The sequence below is a fragment of the Acanthaster planci genome, linkage group LG05 (assembly GCF_054643075.1).
Source record: "Acanthaster planci isolate LZ-2023a linkage group LG05, COTS_SCS, whole genome shotgun sequence".
Taxonomy (NCBI): domain Eukaryota; kingdom Metazoa; phylum Echinodermata; class Asteroidea; order Valvatida; family Acanthasteridae; genus Acanthaster; species Acanthaster planci.
This window is the reverse complement of record NC_141781.1, coordinates 403,830-421,277: the sequence shown is the minus strand read 5'-3', so window position 1 is coordinate 421,277 and position 17,448 is coordinate 403,830. Positions and strand designations below refer to the sequence as shown.

Here is a 17,448-nt window from a genome sequence, read left to right as displayed (position 1 = left end):
GATCGATTAAGCTGGCTTGCAAAAAAGGATTTTACAATAGCAGTCAAATAGATTAATTAAGTAAGTCACCCATGAAAATCGCGCCAGTCTGCCTTTTACTTGTCATCCAGTTCATTGGCGGCAGACGTCTTGCCCCCCTCGGAAACTAGTCATGCAGAATATTACGATCACGTTCCGTGAAATTATGACTATTTTTGCAATCGCTAACTATAGTAATTGCTTTCCTTTAGCCAAAGAATCAGTCGTCGATAAGGAAGTTCGTGTTGTTTTTTTCCAATCAGTACTTTATACCCCTGCAAAAGATCCAAATACTTGGGGGGACTTTCTATTGAGCTCGATGATTGGAACTGTAACAACTCCTCGAGGTCCCCAAAGGTTAAATGAAATGACAACTCAGTGATGTGTACTCGTATAGTTTGGTCTCGCATTCTTGGCACAATTCAGCAATATTTGAGAAAATGTGCGGGTGAAATGTAACAAAAACATTCACTTGAATAATCACTAATATGCTTATTTTGATTTTTTTCAGAATTTGTCAATAATAGGAGTTCATTTTAATTTTCTATTTCTAATAACGAGGCGTAGTTTATTTGGATACCACTATTATCTTAACTGGTTGTGGTCGTTGCTTTGACGTTATCAGACTGTGTTCATTGTCAAAGTTACGTTTGTCGTCACTGTTGTCAGTGTCAAATTCACGTATTTGTTTTGAAAAACAATTGTTTACAAAACTTTGAATAGGCTTAGTTTGTCTTAGAACAAGAAGCTACAAAACTGTATACGAGTACGGGTTTGTTTGACTATACTTGATTAATTTCTTGTTTCGTCATTGTCAAAGCTTTCCAACATCATTGTATTGATGACGTGATTGTATTTTTCCATGTCAACTGGCTCCCAACAGCCGCCTAATGGTGAATAAATAGGGCCATGGGGAACTTTCAGAAAACCCCGCCAGATAGTGAGACCGACAACTAAACCATCGCCAGCGATTTCTGTTAAAGCAATTTGACACAATTTTATCCCAGAATAGCCATGTAGACACAGTAGCAGACATTGCCTTCATTATTGGTCGTCAACTGCAAATGAATTGCGTTAATGATATTTAATGGTATTTCCCTCCAAAGACACTTCACTTTGTTAAAGGCATTAGACATTCTGTCCCTCATTCTGTCATTTTGTTACTAAAAATGTCCGTAAATTATTCCATACTAGCCGTATACACTGCTTAATTATTTTGTATCTAATGTTGGTTTTATAGTGTAGCCAATACGTATCATTTAGATAACGATAAAGCGTCTCACATTTTCTATTGAGATCTTCTTTTGAAATAGGCTTAATTGACAAAATCATACAAGGCAGTGCTGTCCGAATGTTTGCTGCTGTCACTATAAACGATGTTGACATCCCAATGGACACTTTTAATACCTTGCACTGCAGGAATTCTAATTTTAAAGCAAAACTTGTTTTAACTATACATATTGTAGTTTTAGAATCAACATGGAGCTATAGCCTCTAAGAGAGAAACAAAGCGATTAAATCAGAAGAAAATGACTAACCAAAGCAAATTACCACAAAAACCTGAATAAATTACTGTCATTTGACTGGTGGCTTCTTTGTTACGTGACATGCATTGTTAGTCTCAACGCATGGCGCAAGCTGCACTTTAAAAACAACATTTTAATCCCAGGTGCCAGTTTTTAGTTGGAATGTTCTTCTTGGGTGCACAATCGTCCTTTTTATGACAGTATCACGCGGCCTTTTAACACAAAATGGACGATAACGATAAACGAAAAATACTATTCCTAATAAATCTGTATAGAAGAAAAAAATGTCTGGAATTTTGTGCGATGCTGAGGTTGCTTATGAAAAAATTAACGACAAAAACAGCAACAACGACAACAATCGAATCGCAAGCAACGACAAACAACGACAGCGACTGCGACGGCAAGAACAAACACCTGTCGAAGATTTGTTCAGACTCTGAATAACACAGTAAATGGATGTCTCACATTTGTGCATTGGAAAGAACATTTTCCTGAGATGACAGGTTGAATGTTCCATAATAGGAGGCGACGATTTGAATATTCCACCTGACACCTCATGAAATAATTGCAATTACATGCATCGAATTCATAACTATTTATACTGCATACAAGATTAAGTTCGTTAAATGGAGGCTGTGGGGAAACTATTTTTGTGCTTTTCGTTTACTGCAACTCATTTTGACTGAATTCTTCAGGGGAAAATTTCCATATACCCTGAGGACTAAATCTATGTATCACAGACTCCTAAGCATGGACTGCTGCTTCGTTATCATCAACATCATTACCATGTCTCCACGTATTCTGATGAACCGCATTCTTCATTGATTTTCCCTCCCTGAGTCGTCTTGCCTCCATTTGTGGCTTTCCATTGCCGCGTAAATTCTTTTTTATCATTTAAGCCATGAAGTCTCAATACTTTAAGCACGAGTCTGTATTGCTGGGACATTCCCACTGAGGCAAATACTGTGCAGAGAATGTTAATTAAAACCCAGTTTAAGTTAAGGCAAACCAGTTGAGGACAAGCAAAAAGTGATATCATATGAGCTTAGCTTGATATTAGGCTGTTGGCTGCTAAATACAATTTTCTCTGCTATCAGGAAATCTTCTTTGCGCTGATAAACTGCATGAAATCGGTCACCAAATCAACTTGCTTTGCGAACACCTCTCTTGTATTTTCAGAAATCCAGTAATATGTGTAAAATGAAAGCCAAAATGAAATATCTTAGCGGGGATCCCTCTGTTGGACATGGATGCCATTAAAGCATTTTCAGTAATCATAACACCAGTAAAACCGCAGCTGCTACCACAACCCAAATTCAAAATTAGCGACATGCGAAATGAAACATCACACACAGGTGGAAACTGAGAAGCAAGTAAGTGTTAGTGCATCCTGGTAGGAGCCATGCATACCTCAAGCTGATACGAGGACACGCTAGGCTAATTACTTTCGCTGTCTGTACCATTCCAACCCATGCAGAGTGTCTGGAAAAATGCTCCTGCAGAGAAGCAGAGTACATCTGACATTTTTCTTAGAAATAATCCCACGATAAACCTCGCAATCAGTTATATAAGAAGATGGACTACATTAAATAGAACTACAAAATGAGGTTCTACTTCATTCAGACTGCCGAGGAAGTCCACGGTCATTTTACGGGAACTATACAATGTAAAAAAGGTGCATGGGGAATTTGTTGCCAAACTGGGCCACCAGGTGAATCGCCTAACTATTGGTCACACAGATTACCCAGCCGCGTTGATTCTCTTGTGATATATAGACAAACTTGTCTCATTTTATACCCAACGGTTGTAGAAAGTGTTATTTGTACATTTATTTCTTTGCTCGGTGTTGTGTTCTCTTTGCCCAACAGCAGTGGCGTCAATCTGTGTTGGAAATTGGTGGTGGGGTGGGGAAAGGTGGGGATGACTTGCTCAGCCATGGAAATTTGAAAAGCACGGGAGGACACCATTATACACTATATAGAGGCGATGTTCATTATAAAGATTTACATCTGTAATTTTTATCAAATTCATGCAGAATGTTACATCAGAATGGCATATTTATGGTTTATAAAACTTGCTTTCCCTTTTTAGTGGTATTGCAAACATTTCAGTCCTTGGGAATTCTTCATTATCTGCTTTAACTTTTTGATCATCACAAAAAGTGCATTTTTTTGGGGGGGGGAGATGATCCAATAGCCCATCCCCCGCCCTCAAAGGGGGGAGGGGATATATAAACCCCCTCCACCCGGGTTAACGCCCATGCCTAACAGTGAAGCGATTCACATGGTGTTCAATGTTGGGAAATAAACTTGCCTAGGGCTTTTGCAGTGTGTACCCGCCCAAACATAAGCCACCAAATTGCCAGTGTATAACCATAAGCCACCAAACTGCCAGTGTATAACCATAAGCCACCAAACTGCCAGTGTATAACCATAAGCCACCAAACTGCCAGTGTATAACCATAAGCCACCAAACTGCCAGTGTATAACCATAAGTCACCAAACTGCCAGTGTATAACCATAAGCCACCAAACTGCCAGTGTATAACCATAAGCCACCAAACTGCCTGTGTATAACCATAAGCCACCAAACTGCCAGTGTATAACCATAAGCCACCAAACTGCCAGTGTATAACCATATGCCACCAAACTGCCTGTGTATAACCATAAGCCACCAAACTGCCTGTGTATAACCATAAGCCACCAAACTGCCAGTGTATAACCATAAGCCACCAAACTGCCAGTGTATAACCATATGCCACCAAACTGCCAGTGTATAACCATAAGCCACCAAACTGCCAGTGTATAACCATAAGCCACCAAACTGCCAGTGTATAACCATAAGCCACCAAACTGCCAGTGTATAACCATAAGCCACCAAACTGCCTGTGTATAACCATAAGCCACCAAACTGCCTGTGTATAACCATGAGCTACCAAATTGCCAATGTATATCCATATCCATTTAAAGACTTTAATTCCCAAACTGAAACCATCTCGACTGTATTTGGTTGATGGAGGCATTGGAGCCCCGCCACTGTGTCAAACGGCTCTTTACCAATGAAGCCAGTGATCCATGAAATTTGGCGCTTCGAGAGGATTCCGAGGCAAACTAGTGAGCGTCCGGTAATGGATACGGTGAAATATTACGATTAAAGATTCATACGCTTTCCCCAGTCCCTCCAAGCCCCATCTATACCACATTTTACCAAAACTGTATATATAACTATTACTGGCAAAGGCCGGAGGATGATTTTGGATGTTCCACTTGATGTTAGCCCCCTTTGTCTGCCTCATTTTTATAAAAAAAACACCTTTAACAGCTACTCAGTCGAATCATTCTCCCCAAGTAAAGATGTAATTCTTGGGAAGTAAACGATGACAACCTCCAATGTTAGACATTGGATCCTGCATTCCCATCACAGTCTGTATATCTTCCGAGTCTGCCTTTGTTAGGCGTTAGTTATTTTTTCTCACTAGCCCATAAATACAGAAACCGAAGTTCTAAACGTTGATCTATGAAAGTAGGGCAACGTATCGGCGCAAAGGTGTCACGCTTGGTTCTTAACACAAGTCATGGCAGTATTACTGGATAGCGTGTTTGTGTCATGGGGGTTTCCTTTTCACTGGTACAGGTCACTCTACCTCCCTTTTTTAGATCGTCAACTGTGTAATCCACCCTGACATTTTAAAATCTATCACCGTGTGACTTGCCAGGGATAGTACTGCTTCGAGTTTCATCTTCAGTGTAACTGGAAGATGAAACAAATCAGTAACTTCAGCCTAGCCAGGGGGTGGGTAGCAACGTAAGACAGCTGTCTCCTCTCGTCAGAATTTATGGAGATATCGCAATAGGGATTGTTTTCCTCCAATAGATGATTTTTTTTCTGATAACGGTGTTTGCAAGCATGTTTGGTGAACAAACTTCTTGAATTCGAACCCCTAAGAGACACCGGTACCGATTTTTTGCTTTAAAAGAATGACAGACGATTTTGCGGGGGGGGTGGTGGTGTTATTCTCCTGGCCTCTGCAAATTGTATTCAACTCTATAGGCTCACACTCAGAGAGCCCATAAAGGCTAAATAAAGACATTCTCAGGTTTAGCCCCCTCGAATTTTTTTAACACCCACGAACATTTGATTTCGGATCCAACTTCTTTGGGGAAAAAAAGAGATTCCAAGCCACACATCGCACATCTTTGATTTTATTTTATTTTTCAACCTACTTTAACACGTAAGATGTTAACCTAATCAAAATTTTACGGTACTCTGCAAGTAACGTGTTTTAGATATGAGTAGGCTGGGCAAGTGCATTGAAGGCAAGGTGTAATAGACAGCATTAACATGGAATTTATTATATCCCCGCAAAACAGTAATCTAATTTTGTTATATGTCATAGGTATCGATTTGAATTATTCATTTCAAACTATAACACCATTGCAACTGCGTGCTTCGTGCCTAAATGTCACAGTCCGTCAGCAAACACGGTTGCAATCATCGGACAAAAGTACATTCGATTTGTTAGCACATAGGAACACAAAGACAGGAATTTTCACAGTTTCGTTTTCGCTTGTGGTCCTGGAAAGAGACGTTTTTTCATGTAAATTCCACGCAATCTTTCCTTAATTTGACTGGCTCTAAATCTAATGTACATGTTTTCTTTCTGCGTGACATTACTTGGTTATGACAACATTAGTTTAATGGATTTGGAAATGGTTCCATGCATGGAGAAAACAAAAGGATTATGAATTTGTGAAATGCAATTCTTGTTGATATCCTCTACAATTCAGATGTTACTTCGATGTTATATAGAAGTGCCTGTAAGAAGTATACGCAATGGTACAAGTATTTAACCATAGAGACATCTCTTTATGTGTATTTTGTGGAATTCACAAGGCACTGTCCAATGGCACTAGCAAAGTAGGGTAAAACCTACCAGCCTCCATCTTACGCTTATATTCAAGAGCTCTTTGACAGAAACTGTCAACGAAATTCTCTAAGCAGAACCCATTTTTTCTTCTTCCTAGCTGGAACTAGCATTACCCGATTGTTTTCAACTGATGATGTGAAATTATTGTCAAAAACAGAAGAATTTTATTATTTAAATAAAACAGAAGTTGATATGAATCTAGAGCAGAGTTCTGGACTAACTGTGTACTCCTGGGGTATCATTAACAGATTGCGCGATAAAGCATCTTCGTTCCGATACCTCATCCGGATCGCTTCCGCTGGTAATAGCCAGGGATCTTATTTCTTCATCAGAAAGCAACTTAAAAAGCGAGAGACGGCGAAAGGTTATCAGGCAAAGCGAATAAGCGTCCTAGATAATAACATGAAACAAAAATATTTTGCCCAACGGGTTCAGTTTGTTATCAGTTACGAAACATCCTGGCTGAACTTCGCTGAGTGTTGGGGGTGTCGTTTGAAAAGGTTAGGTGCGACATGACGAAGTTTCTATTGCAGAACCTGTGAAACCAAATTAAGAAAATGGTTTAAGGCTCATACTAGTCCCTTTTCTAAAATACAATTAATTGATTGATAATGTGTAAATGTTACTACGCTAACAGCCTTTCTTTATGTACAATGCAATGTCTAACAGAGAATACACACCTGTATACATAGGAAAAGAGTATATTAATATAAGATAAGTACAAAGCCACCGCCGTGTGCTAAAATAAAAGAAAACGGATTCAATGTAGCCTAAAAGTAAATGAAATATTACAGGTTGAAGGTAGTACTAAAGTATTTTCTATTAAGAGCTGTTAAATTTACAGCAATCTGCGAAGTATATCATACAAAAATTCGGCCTTGGTTTAGAAAGGGGGGGGGTTAAGACGTGTCATGAGGCTTTCACTGATATACTATATCAATAAGGGCTTAAAATGTGCTGTGAATGCGTATACTGATCATGCGCCCGAACTGATCCATTAAATTAACTTGCAATTCTATAAAGTGACATCATAGGAACTCGTTTCTCATATACGGCAGCATGAGAGTTGTTTGGAATGAAACTATTCAACAACATCCTTAGGTGAGGTCGGGAGAGGCGTGATCTGAGGGTACAATGAGTGTGACATATATCTAAAGGATTAGGATTATGACTCCAATAATCATTAGGACCCAGGAAAGACTAATAAATCGAGTAGTAAGGGGAAATAATAGGCACTTTTATGCTACCTTTAAGTGTTATTTACAAGAAAGTATTATCTTTTCATATGTACAAATTATGATATAGACACTTTAATCATGAAATTAGCTTAATTACAGCGAATGGGTTGAAAGACAACAGTCCAGCATTTTCTGAGACGACGCATTTAATTGGCAACACTCTAGCGTGTCGCTTCGTAATGGTGGGCAGATATCTAGCATAATCATCCAACTTTTTGTAGGACATGTATTATTGCCCAAACCACATTTTGGTGAAATTACAATTCTACTTCGTACACAGTAAACACAATTCTGTCGCGACGGCGAGGTTTACAGGTGTTTCAATGTTGAGTCTTTCACATCACGCTGTTGACACACCACTTATTGTATACACATAAATTATTATAAGGAAATGCAAACACGAAAAACTTGCTGAATATACGCACCACATAACTTGCGCACAGGTTTTGGGTCTCTATAGCCCATCATTATTATAAATCAAATCAAGAAAACAGTTCGAAGGACACCATGTGATCTTACTCATCTCTCCTTGATACGTTTAAATCAAGGCATGACTTCTGAAAGATTGCTTTTAAAAAACAAATAATAAGGAAATAAGCGCTGTTTTTGACAGTACTTTCAAAACAGCTAATAAACCTTTACTACTGAGCAACGATCGATTTTTACAATTTTCCTACAGATCCTACAAAATCTGGAAATGTGGGAAGGTTCATATCTGCATCATTGAGTACACAGATAGCACGAGGAGCGATAGCTTATAAATAGGATACCGGTCTTTGCCAAAACATCTTTCTTAAAGTTTTGTGATGTGACAAGTGCATAAAGATAACATTCAAATTACGACAAATAGTTGATTGACAACAGAAGTAATTTATATCCTATATTAAACTGGATTGATAACTACAGTACTGTCTGGACAGATAGTTAATTGGTGAAAGTATTTCTAGATTAGGTGCACTAGTATTACTATGATAATGATACCAATACTGCCACTATACTCTTGTGTAATACTGCTTCTAAAGAATATTACCATACATGTACACGTATACATTTTTGCAGTTTATGTCATTTGGCTCTTTTTTCAAATAAAAACTGCTTCACTTTAAATATTATTTGAGTTATTCTAACGAATAGTCAAGATGGAAACGGATTATTCAAAGTAAAATACACAATAAAACCCTTAATAAAAAGTCTTTTAAAATAAATTGAAACTTTAACGAAATTCAGTGGCTACCTTTTCTGAAAAACATTAGCACCAATTTCACTCGTTCTAATGAGGATAATGTAAATTAATGTGGCAGTCAACTAGACAAAACAATTTTCTGTTGATTAAAGATGCAAAGTCGTCTTTAATATGAAGTCTCGCTGAGAAAGTGAACAAAAATAATGTCAGAAATTGATTCATGAAACGATGAAGCTTCCTCTCTCTTTGTTAATGTATATGCATGTTCATAGGCCTACTCGGTACATTCGAATAGCTTTTGCAGGGCAACCCTGACCAGGGATGCTGCCTTTGTGTACCATATAACGAGACTGTGGGGACGAGGCTGAAGCTACTCGAACCCAGCAGTGTATCGCCAATGATGTGTGAGCCTGTCTTGGCAGACGTACCTATGACGTCATCTCTGCTAACATCGTTACCGCTCGTCACCTTTTTACACAACTAAATAAAGCAATTTATGCGACCATTTGTTCTCGTTTGGTTTAACAATAGAATGGAAAAAGAAATTATAATCGTGTATGTGATTGAAGTAAGATGAGTAAAAGAATAGATAAGAACAAAACAGAGAGCAATAAATAACTCTTCCATAAAGGTTAGCTCTGCCATTAAATTTCAACACAGCAACTTTATGTTGAAAAACCGAATTAGCGGAACTGAACGGCAAATCTGCCATTCTGAGCTCAGCATTCCACGTCGTCTGCGAAGGATTCTTAATGTAGACAGTCACAACCTTTGAGACCAAAACTGTCATCCAATGTTCTACCTCTAGTGCCACTAATGCGAACACAACAAACGGAGTGGCTAGGTTATCGCTCACTTTAATGACTTTGTAATGAATTGTCTCCCAAGTCAAGTTTAAGGGTTGATGTGAGTTTAGCTATGTGAGACAAGTGTAGAGGAGCTCTGCTTCATTTGAAATTCCATGCTACTTCTCCGTGAGTTGGGGACCGCTGTCTTGAAGGCTGTTAGCAATGTCCAGGTGTGACCGAGTGGCTGGTTTTTATCTCGACAACATCTACACCAGCTCAGAAACATTCTCTTGAAATGCCGTCGATAATTGGAGCTCATGACGTATAAAATCAGCGGATTGAGACAAGATGACAAAGAAACCATCAGATACGTCATGTCCATGAAGCCCAGCATAAATGGTGTAATGAAGACTTCCATGTGCACTTCAAATTCACTCCAAAGTGTGTAGACATGGTGAGGTAGCCAACACACAGCAAAGCAAACCACAGCAACTAAAATGATAATGGCTAAACGACGGCGAGCTTTGAAATGAGGGTCGCGCCTTCCGTTACCGTCACGAACTTTGTGACCGATTCGTTCCCCTCCGCGACACAAGGTGTGAGCTGTAAGCGCATAGAACAAAGCAATCAGTGTTAGAGGCAGGACATAGAGGCACACAGCCTGTAAGATGATAAACACTTTGTAAATGACGGTGTAACGAGGTATTTGACAAAATGGATGATATATAGCTTCCACAAAGGCAGGGATTGCAGCTAAGACGGACACCGACCAAATCACGACGACAGTTATCAGTGTGTATTGCGTTACGTTAATCTTACGTCGTGCCATTGGTCGAGCGATGGCATAGTATCGATCGGCACTCAATGCGGCCAAAGTCAGTACAGAAATTCCTTGCGAGATGGAAGTTGAAGCAAGGAAAATCCTGCAGTAGGCTTCGCCAAAAGTCCACACTTTGACAAAGTTGAAAGCAATCGAATTAGGAACCTGAATGACGAGGTACACTAAATCACCAATGGCCATGCTCATAATCTGCAGATTGGGGATATTTCGCATATCTCTGAAGCCAATGATGATGAGGATTACGCTGCTGTTGCCAATAATTCCTATAAGCTTGATTAAGAAATCAATGATGACAATAGTAGGAGTGCTGTCATCGGAGGTGTTGTAAAGCGTGTGATTAGGAGGTATCTCCATGTCGGCGATTTCTATTAATCTATTTGGACGGACAATCATACGGAGAGCGGAGAAATTAAATCGCCAAAAAAAAATCCCAATCGATCGGAATCAAAGCTTAATTCACCAAGCCACCTGCCTTCACTTCCTTCAGGAAAAGAGAGCAGAATACTGGGCGTGATGTGAGGGGCAAACAGTTTCTATACATACGACATTTATAAAAACTTTCAACAAACGTCACGGACCATTTTCACAAAGAGAAATCCGGCACGGGAAAAACAGAGGAGTTTCAAAAAAGCGTCAGGTATCATTCATACAAAGAACGGAGTTGGGAGAAAGTTTGCCTCAATAATATCAATGCGGTTTATCGCTTCAAAAGATTCCTCTCAGTTCAATTTCCGCCTGGTGTTAAACTGAGGCAAGATCTAATGTCTGGGGATGTCATATTATCCTTGAACGACAACTCTTCAATTCACTCACTGCTCACCAAGTCTACAATTTATACAGGTATCGTGTTGTGCCATCTCATCGAAGCTTAAAGTCTGGCTAATAAGTCTTGGCCAATGTAAGCTAAGTTCGAAGGTTGATTGTTCCAACGTGCTTCGTATCTCTCATGTGACACGGAGATGTGTGTAATTATTAAGCCTGGTTCTGCGATGGTGAGTCCCACAGGGATTGTGCATTGATCCGTCAGGCAGTGCTCCTCGATCTTCTTGGCTAATTTACGCAGATCTCAAAGGGAGAACCACTCAGGTCATCCTTAATTACGGCAAGAGGACAGCAGGAACGGTTTCCTGAACGTCGGGCTTGTTCGCTTTTCATCAGTGGTTGGTGCTTGGTTAAGTAGCTCGCTGTTAGCCTGAGAACAACAAAGAAATATTAAATGTTACTTGCCTTTTATGTGTGTGTTTCGTTTGTTTTTGCAGTCCGGCTGATTTAGAATCCAAGAGCTAATAACTGAAAAGGTCTGGGATTTTAGATGACAGAGGAATTGCTTTTGTGGTTTTAAGATCCTCGTGTAGTACCTTATCTTGTGTACAATTTACAAAGTACTGTATTCCGTTGAAACATGAAAAGAAGTGGCGTTCATCGCGGACCGGACAGATTTATCAGTTATTAGCTAAAGGCTCAACATGATCAAAGACGGCTGCCTCAACCAGATACTTCTCAGAAGCACTTACTAGAGAGGTACACTCTTATATATGCTGTCATTATAAATTTGCACTTATCTTCTGCTTGTAAATTTGAAACAACCAATGAACAGATTCATCTCGATGTGTCAGAACTTGGTGTGCACAATTCAGATTTCCAAAATAATCTAGAACAACTTAATTTCTAAAAAATGCGTGGGCTACAACAATTTCAGAACCATGACCTGAGCTGCTTTTGATTTTCTTTCACACTTAATTCTGGCCATGAACACTTTTTGTTGACAGTAGGTTCATTTTATGATCACAAGTTGGTACAGTTTTTTCCTTCAACCTTTTAGGTTCAAGCTCAATTAAACACATTAACTGAACAAGGCAACATCTAGCAAATTTCATCACAGAGGAATCGATCAGTAACCAAACTTCAGTCTTTGCAATGAAATATGGAGAATTGGCTGTCAGAGATCTGGTGGGTTATCGCAGATGGTTACTCGCTACACTCTGTTGCCAGTCTTACAAAATGAATTAAAATAGAAAAACGCACCACTAAAAGGGCTTTTATCATTCGATACAATGTAACAGGAACTTGTGATCCGATCTCAACTACTAATTCCAGTGGAATCTTATACATTCTGAGACATTCAGGCACACGAGACATAAAGGGACAGTAATTTCTCCTTCAGTGCGAGTCAGCAGTGCGCATGCTCTGAATCCTATGAATGACGTGTAAACTCTTTCTCTTTGCCCCTACCACTTCAGTCATGAAACCCGATACATCTTGCAAATGTGGGGATTCACTCTTGATCGATACAACGTGGTTGATGTAAATACAAAAATTGGAGAACATCGATACAAATTACTTTGAAATTAAATTTCAGCCTTCAGGTTTACATTAATTCGATTTTAGGACTGGTTCATTTGAGGTCAAATCCAGAACATTTACATGGACGTCAAAAGAATATGATGTAGATACATGACCAAAGAGACTGAATCTCAAAATAGTATAATTAAATTCTCTACTTTTCTTTATCGTTTCATATTTATATTAAATACTGGTACAACCTTAACGAGTAATTGACAGACACAACATCTCTTGACAAAGTATTCCAATCATTTGCAAAGGAAACAAGAAGCCAATCCTTACAAAAAGCCAAAGAATAATTTTCCCAGTTATTCTTGCGCTAACTAAACTCTGTATACAAACATAGCATCTTTCTTTATTCGCTGAAAGCATTTTGAAAACATCTTTTTGAAAAATTGAGAACAAACTCCCGAGGCGGCTGTCCCAATAAAAAAACGCCAGTGGAAGCTTTCTGTCTTCCAGTGTGACGTTTTCCTCTCTGTTTCTTAAACTGGCGCCCATTACATCGACTCAGGTGATCTGGCTATTCCACATTCAATTAAGAAGTATCTGTCGATCTACCAAAAAGAAAAAAAAGACGTACAACAAACTGACATTTGACATGACAAGCCAAATATCTGTCTTTGTAAGTTCAAATAAGAAAGACTGAAGAGGAAAGGAATCGAAATAAAATTTTCAAGCAGTATGTGCAAAAACCTTTCAAATAAAACAGCAGTACGGACAAAGAAATAAACTGAATTAAACGGAAAAAATGGACTAAAGAAAATTGAAATGATACTGCTAATATAAGAAAGGAAAGGATATTTAAATTTTTCTAAATTTTAGCTAGAAATAAACTGCAATCTCTTTGTAAAGTGTTTTACATGTAGTTGAAGTCTGGAAACATTTAAAGTTGCTTACTCAATAAAATCTTCCCATTTAATAGCTTAACACTGAATTTGCTGACAAAGGAATTGAATGATACCAATGAATCGTTCCAAATTTCTGTCAGAAATCAATAATTGATCGACCATAATTGTCCACTTACGGTGATCAACTTCCTCGATCGGCAATACACGACCTGCTTACGGCGTCAAACTGTCACAAAAACCCATCCAGTATTTTAAGATGCCTCAACCCCAGGGTTTCCGGGAGCGTTTGATGAAATCACATGCGAGAACAAATGGACACGTACGCTGTCTTTTCAGCGCCAGATGCTGCCTGTAACGATGTGTTATACGGCGCATGCGGATTATTTGCTTCGCTCATGAAGCAATGCATGCGGATGAATATATCGTAGAAATGCAAGAATGGTACCAATGCCCCCGTAACTTGCGCAGGAAATGAGAATTAGGTGATCTAGTTTCCAGATGTAATGTCCGGCTTGTTCTTTGTTACTATGTTATGTATCACTGTTACTTATGCGGGAGATGAAAATTAGGTGATCTAGTTGTACAGCGTTCATTTTATTACCACTTTATCACCGGAGATAAAGTACTTCGTGGTCTATGATTGTTTTCGCACCTTGCTCTACATACGTACCTTGAGCGTAACTAAGTGTAAAATAAGTACCCCACCCTTAAAAACCAAACAGCAACAAAACAAAGTCGGTCGGATAAACTGGAAAAAAAATGAAATTTTCAGGGTACGAAGTGATAAACTATACTAAACTGGACCATGTACGTATAGCGCAGACGCAGTTCTAAAATCTCTAGCTATTGCTCCCCGCCATACGATGCGGTGTGAGGACACGATGTTCATCAGTGAACCATGTGACCGTAGAATCTACAAGAGCAGGCGTCATCACCCATGAATTTGCTCTGATGAATCCAAGGGAATCCTAGGCTAACATTGCTCGAAATTAGTCCAGAGGCGGAAGCCTTAGTGTACAGAGTACATACGTAAACCTGTTTTCTTGAAAACAAAACACATACAACATTTACGTATGATTACACAGCCTTTGTTTTCAAAAAATCGAAGCGACCGTCTGTAATCACCTGTAATTCCTACATATGCGCTGAGTCTGGTGATCAGAAAGAGAGCAGTAGCCTACATCTAGCTACAGGTTTCGTGGTTACCAACGAAAATACACGAACTAATCAACATCCAAATTCTCTGACGATACATTATAGTAGACAGCCCGCTAACAAAAAAGAGGTCATCCTCGCACAATATCAAAATTTGCTGTAATCTTTATGGCATTTGTATATTTGGAAGTCTTGCTTTCAACCGCTGCGGTTGTTATCAAATTTTCCTTTTCACATCTTTTTGTACATTCTTTACACTATTTAACTTAGGAATAGGAAAAGTATTACAATATTAATTTACCGCGAAGTCTTGTAATGTATTTAGAGTTTCAGTTTCTTTGAAATTAACAGGTTTGGTTAAAAGTGTGTTTACAGAAAGCGAGACATAAGTAAAACTAAAGGAATGACTGTTCCCACAAAATTGGGGGTAAAGTAGCTGAAGAACAATGCTGAACTATTTTGAACGTATTTGTAGCTTTCCAATTATATGTTATTTTTGTTATTAATCCCATGGGAAGGGACTCTGGTGTCATTGCTGTACAGTTTTTTAAAAACATTTTGTGCTCTACTTTGTAGGGGAGTCTTGTAGAACAACTAAAAATTTGCCTTAATCGGCATTTGGCTTTAAACTGTTTTTCGAAAATGCCAACAAAAGTTATATTTAAATCGTAAGTGGTTGTCTTTTCTCGTTAGTGTACTGCTATTTGATTACATTATGTATGAGACCAGCATTTCGTTTTCCTTGCTAGCAATTAATATGCTGACGATGAACGAAGGTATTCTCTAAGACAAACTATCAATTACAGATTTACATGGCATGTCATGGATTACCTGGTTTTTCTTGGGAAATTTTTATTTGATTCCGTATGTTATCTACCGACATTTTTCACATCATTAATAAAAAAAGCTGTCAATTTCAAGCAAGAACGTATTGTAATCATTACAGTCAGGATAATTTTTATCATCATAATATTGACAAGACGATATCTCGCATGTACTTGTATATACCTATTCCAGCTGTCACAGAACCAATCGATAAGTGTTTAAATAAACTGGAATTACTTCAAGCTATTTCGGTCTCTGGCGCTTTTCGGTAAACCAGTGACAGCTGTGGGGTTGAGAAATTTAACTTCGCGTTTTAAATTTTGTGAACTCAGCTGTATAGCGAGAACAAAAAAATGGCATTATCGTGAAGGCTGCCATGAAGGCTACAATTATTAAGACATGCTGGTTCAATTCAGGTGCCAGCTAATTTTGTGTGATGGAAACTGTTAAGTTGATTGACACTAAAGCGATTGCGAGTCACACGCTTCAGGGTACTTATACAGAGGTCATATCTAATTACTAAAAAATTGAATGACAAACTGATAAAAGTTTGACAATATCAATAATAATTTTGAACTTCATTTGATGTTTGAAGCTAAAATATTTCTTTAAAAAAGAGAAAAAAGAATTGCGGCTTTCACATAGCATTTTTGAGCTGAATAAAAGTGTTACCGTTCAATTTCCTTATACAGATACGTGTGAAACGAATTCTTTGTTCTTTGAGGTGACTCTATAACATTGTTAACAAATGAAACCTTGAAACCCTTTAACCATCACACACGTGATCCAAATCGAATGGTATAATAATTTCCACTCGTGCAATAAAAGCAGAAAGGGTTTATTATAATTTGGATGAACGCAGGCAGTAAAATGCAACAAGTACAGTAGGCACTATGGAAGACAAAATTCTATGGACGACCAAACACCGAAAGGTCTCCGACAATACCAAAGGTTGCCATAAAAGCATGCACCATTCTTTAAGCCATGGTATCTCTTTTTGAATTTTGATTTTGTTAAACCTCCAAACTAAACTAATTAGTTAAGTGCAGCTTAGCATCAAAATAATGCGACTCAATCTTGACGGCTTACCAGTGCTATGAAATAATAAGTATTGATGATATTGCCTTGGGCAGGGTAAGTATACAATATAGTAAGTCCCACTGTAGATACGTGCATTTTCAAGCAACGATGTGTGATAGTCAAGCAGTTCACGTCAATGTGTTTTGACTTTCTTCTTGAGGGCTACAAGTCTTTCAGGATGGCGATCTAAAACCACTGCAGTCAAATGTTATTTTATGCAATGAATTATAATTGTTTACATATAACAAATGGTTCACGGGTACAAACTCAACATGAAATTTAAGTGTTATGCGTGGTACAGTGTAAAATTAATATGCACAAACAGCAGGGAAATGTTTTGGGAAAGAAGGGAAGAAAGGAGAGTTGCCTGTTTTCTCTACTGCTGATGATATGTTGGGTACATGATGAGCGCCACGCCCACAACGGCCACGCCTATCTCTGGAGACAATTTTGGAGAAGTTCATAAACTTTGTCCTACCTTTAAAACGGCAGTTTTAGACATTAGTTCAAAGTAGCAAACATGGAGCATATTGAAGCTAAACACAGTAATTTCACACTCACGGAAAGACTTTGGAGGCCTTTACGAAAACCTTTAGCAAAGACCAGACATGAACCCAGAAGGGTGCTGGAGTTCAACATCCTCCACCCTGACACCAAAAAATAAACAAATAAAA

At 38.5% G+C, this 17,448-nt stretch overlaps 1 protein-coding gene across 7 annotated transcripts in view; it reads right to left on the bottom strand.

The window, feature by feature from the left end:
• Positions 1 to 5,728: 5,728 nt before the first annotated feature.
• LOC110984738 (gastrin-releasing peptide receptor-like) overlaps positions 5,729 to 17,448 on the bottom strand; it is a 39,438-nt gene continuing 27,718 nt past the window's right edge. For 6 of the 7 annotated variants that reach the window (XM_022245209.2, XM_087137001.1, XM_022245206.2 and 3 more), the window contains one exon: positions 5,729 to 11,712. In XM_022245209.2, the coding sequence (XP_022100901.1) occupies positions 9,804 to 10,913 (1,110 nt within the window). In that variant the 5' untranslated portion in view covers positions 10,914 to 11,712 and the 3' untranslated portion in view covers positions 5,729 to 9,803. Of the gene's footprint in view, positions 11,713 to 13,890; positions 14,141 to 17,448 lie in introns of those variants that run through there. The other variant, XM_022245208.2, reaches the window with a different exon arrangement.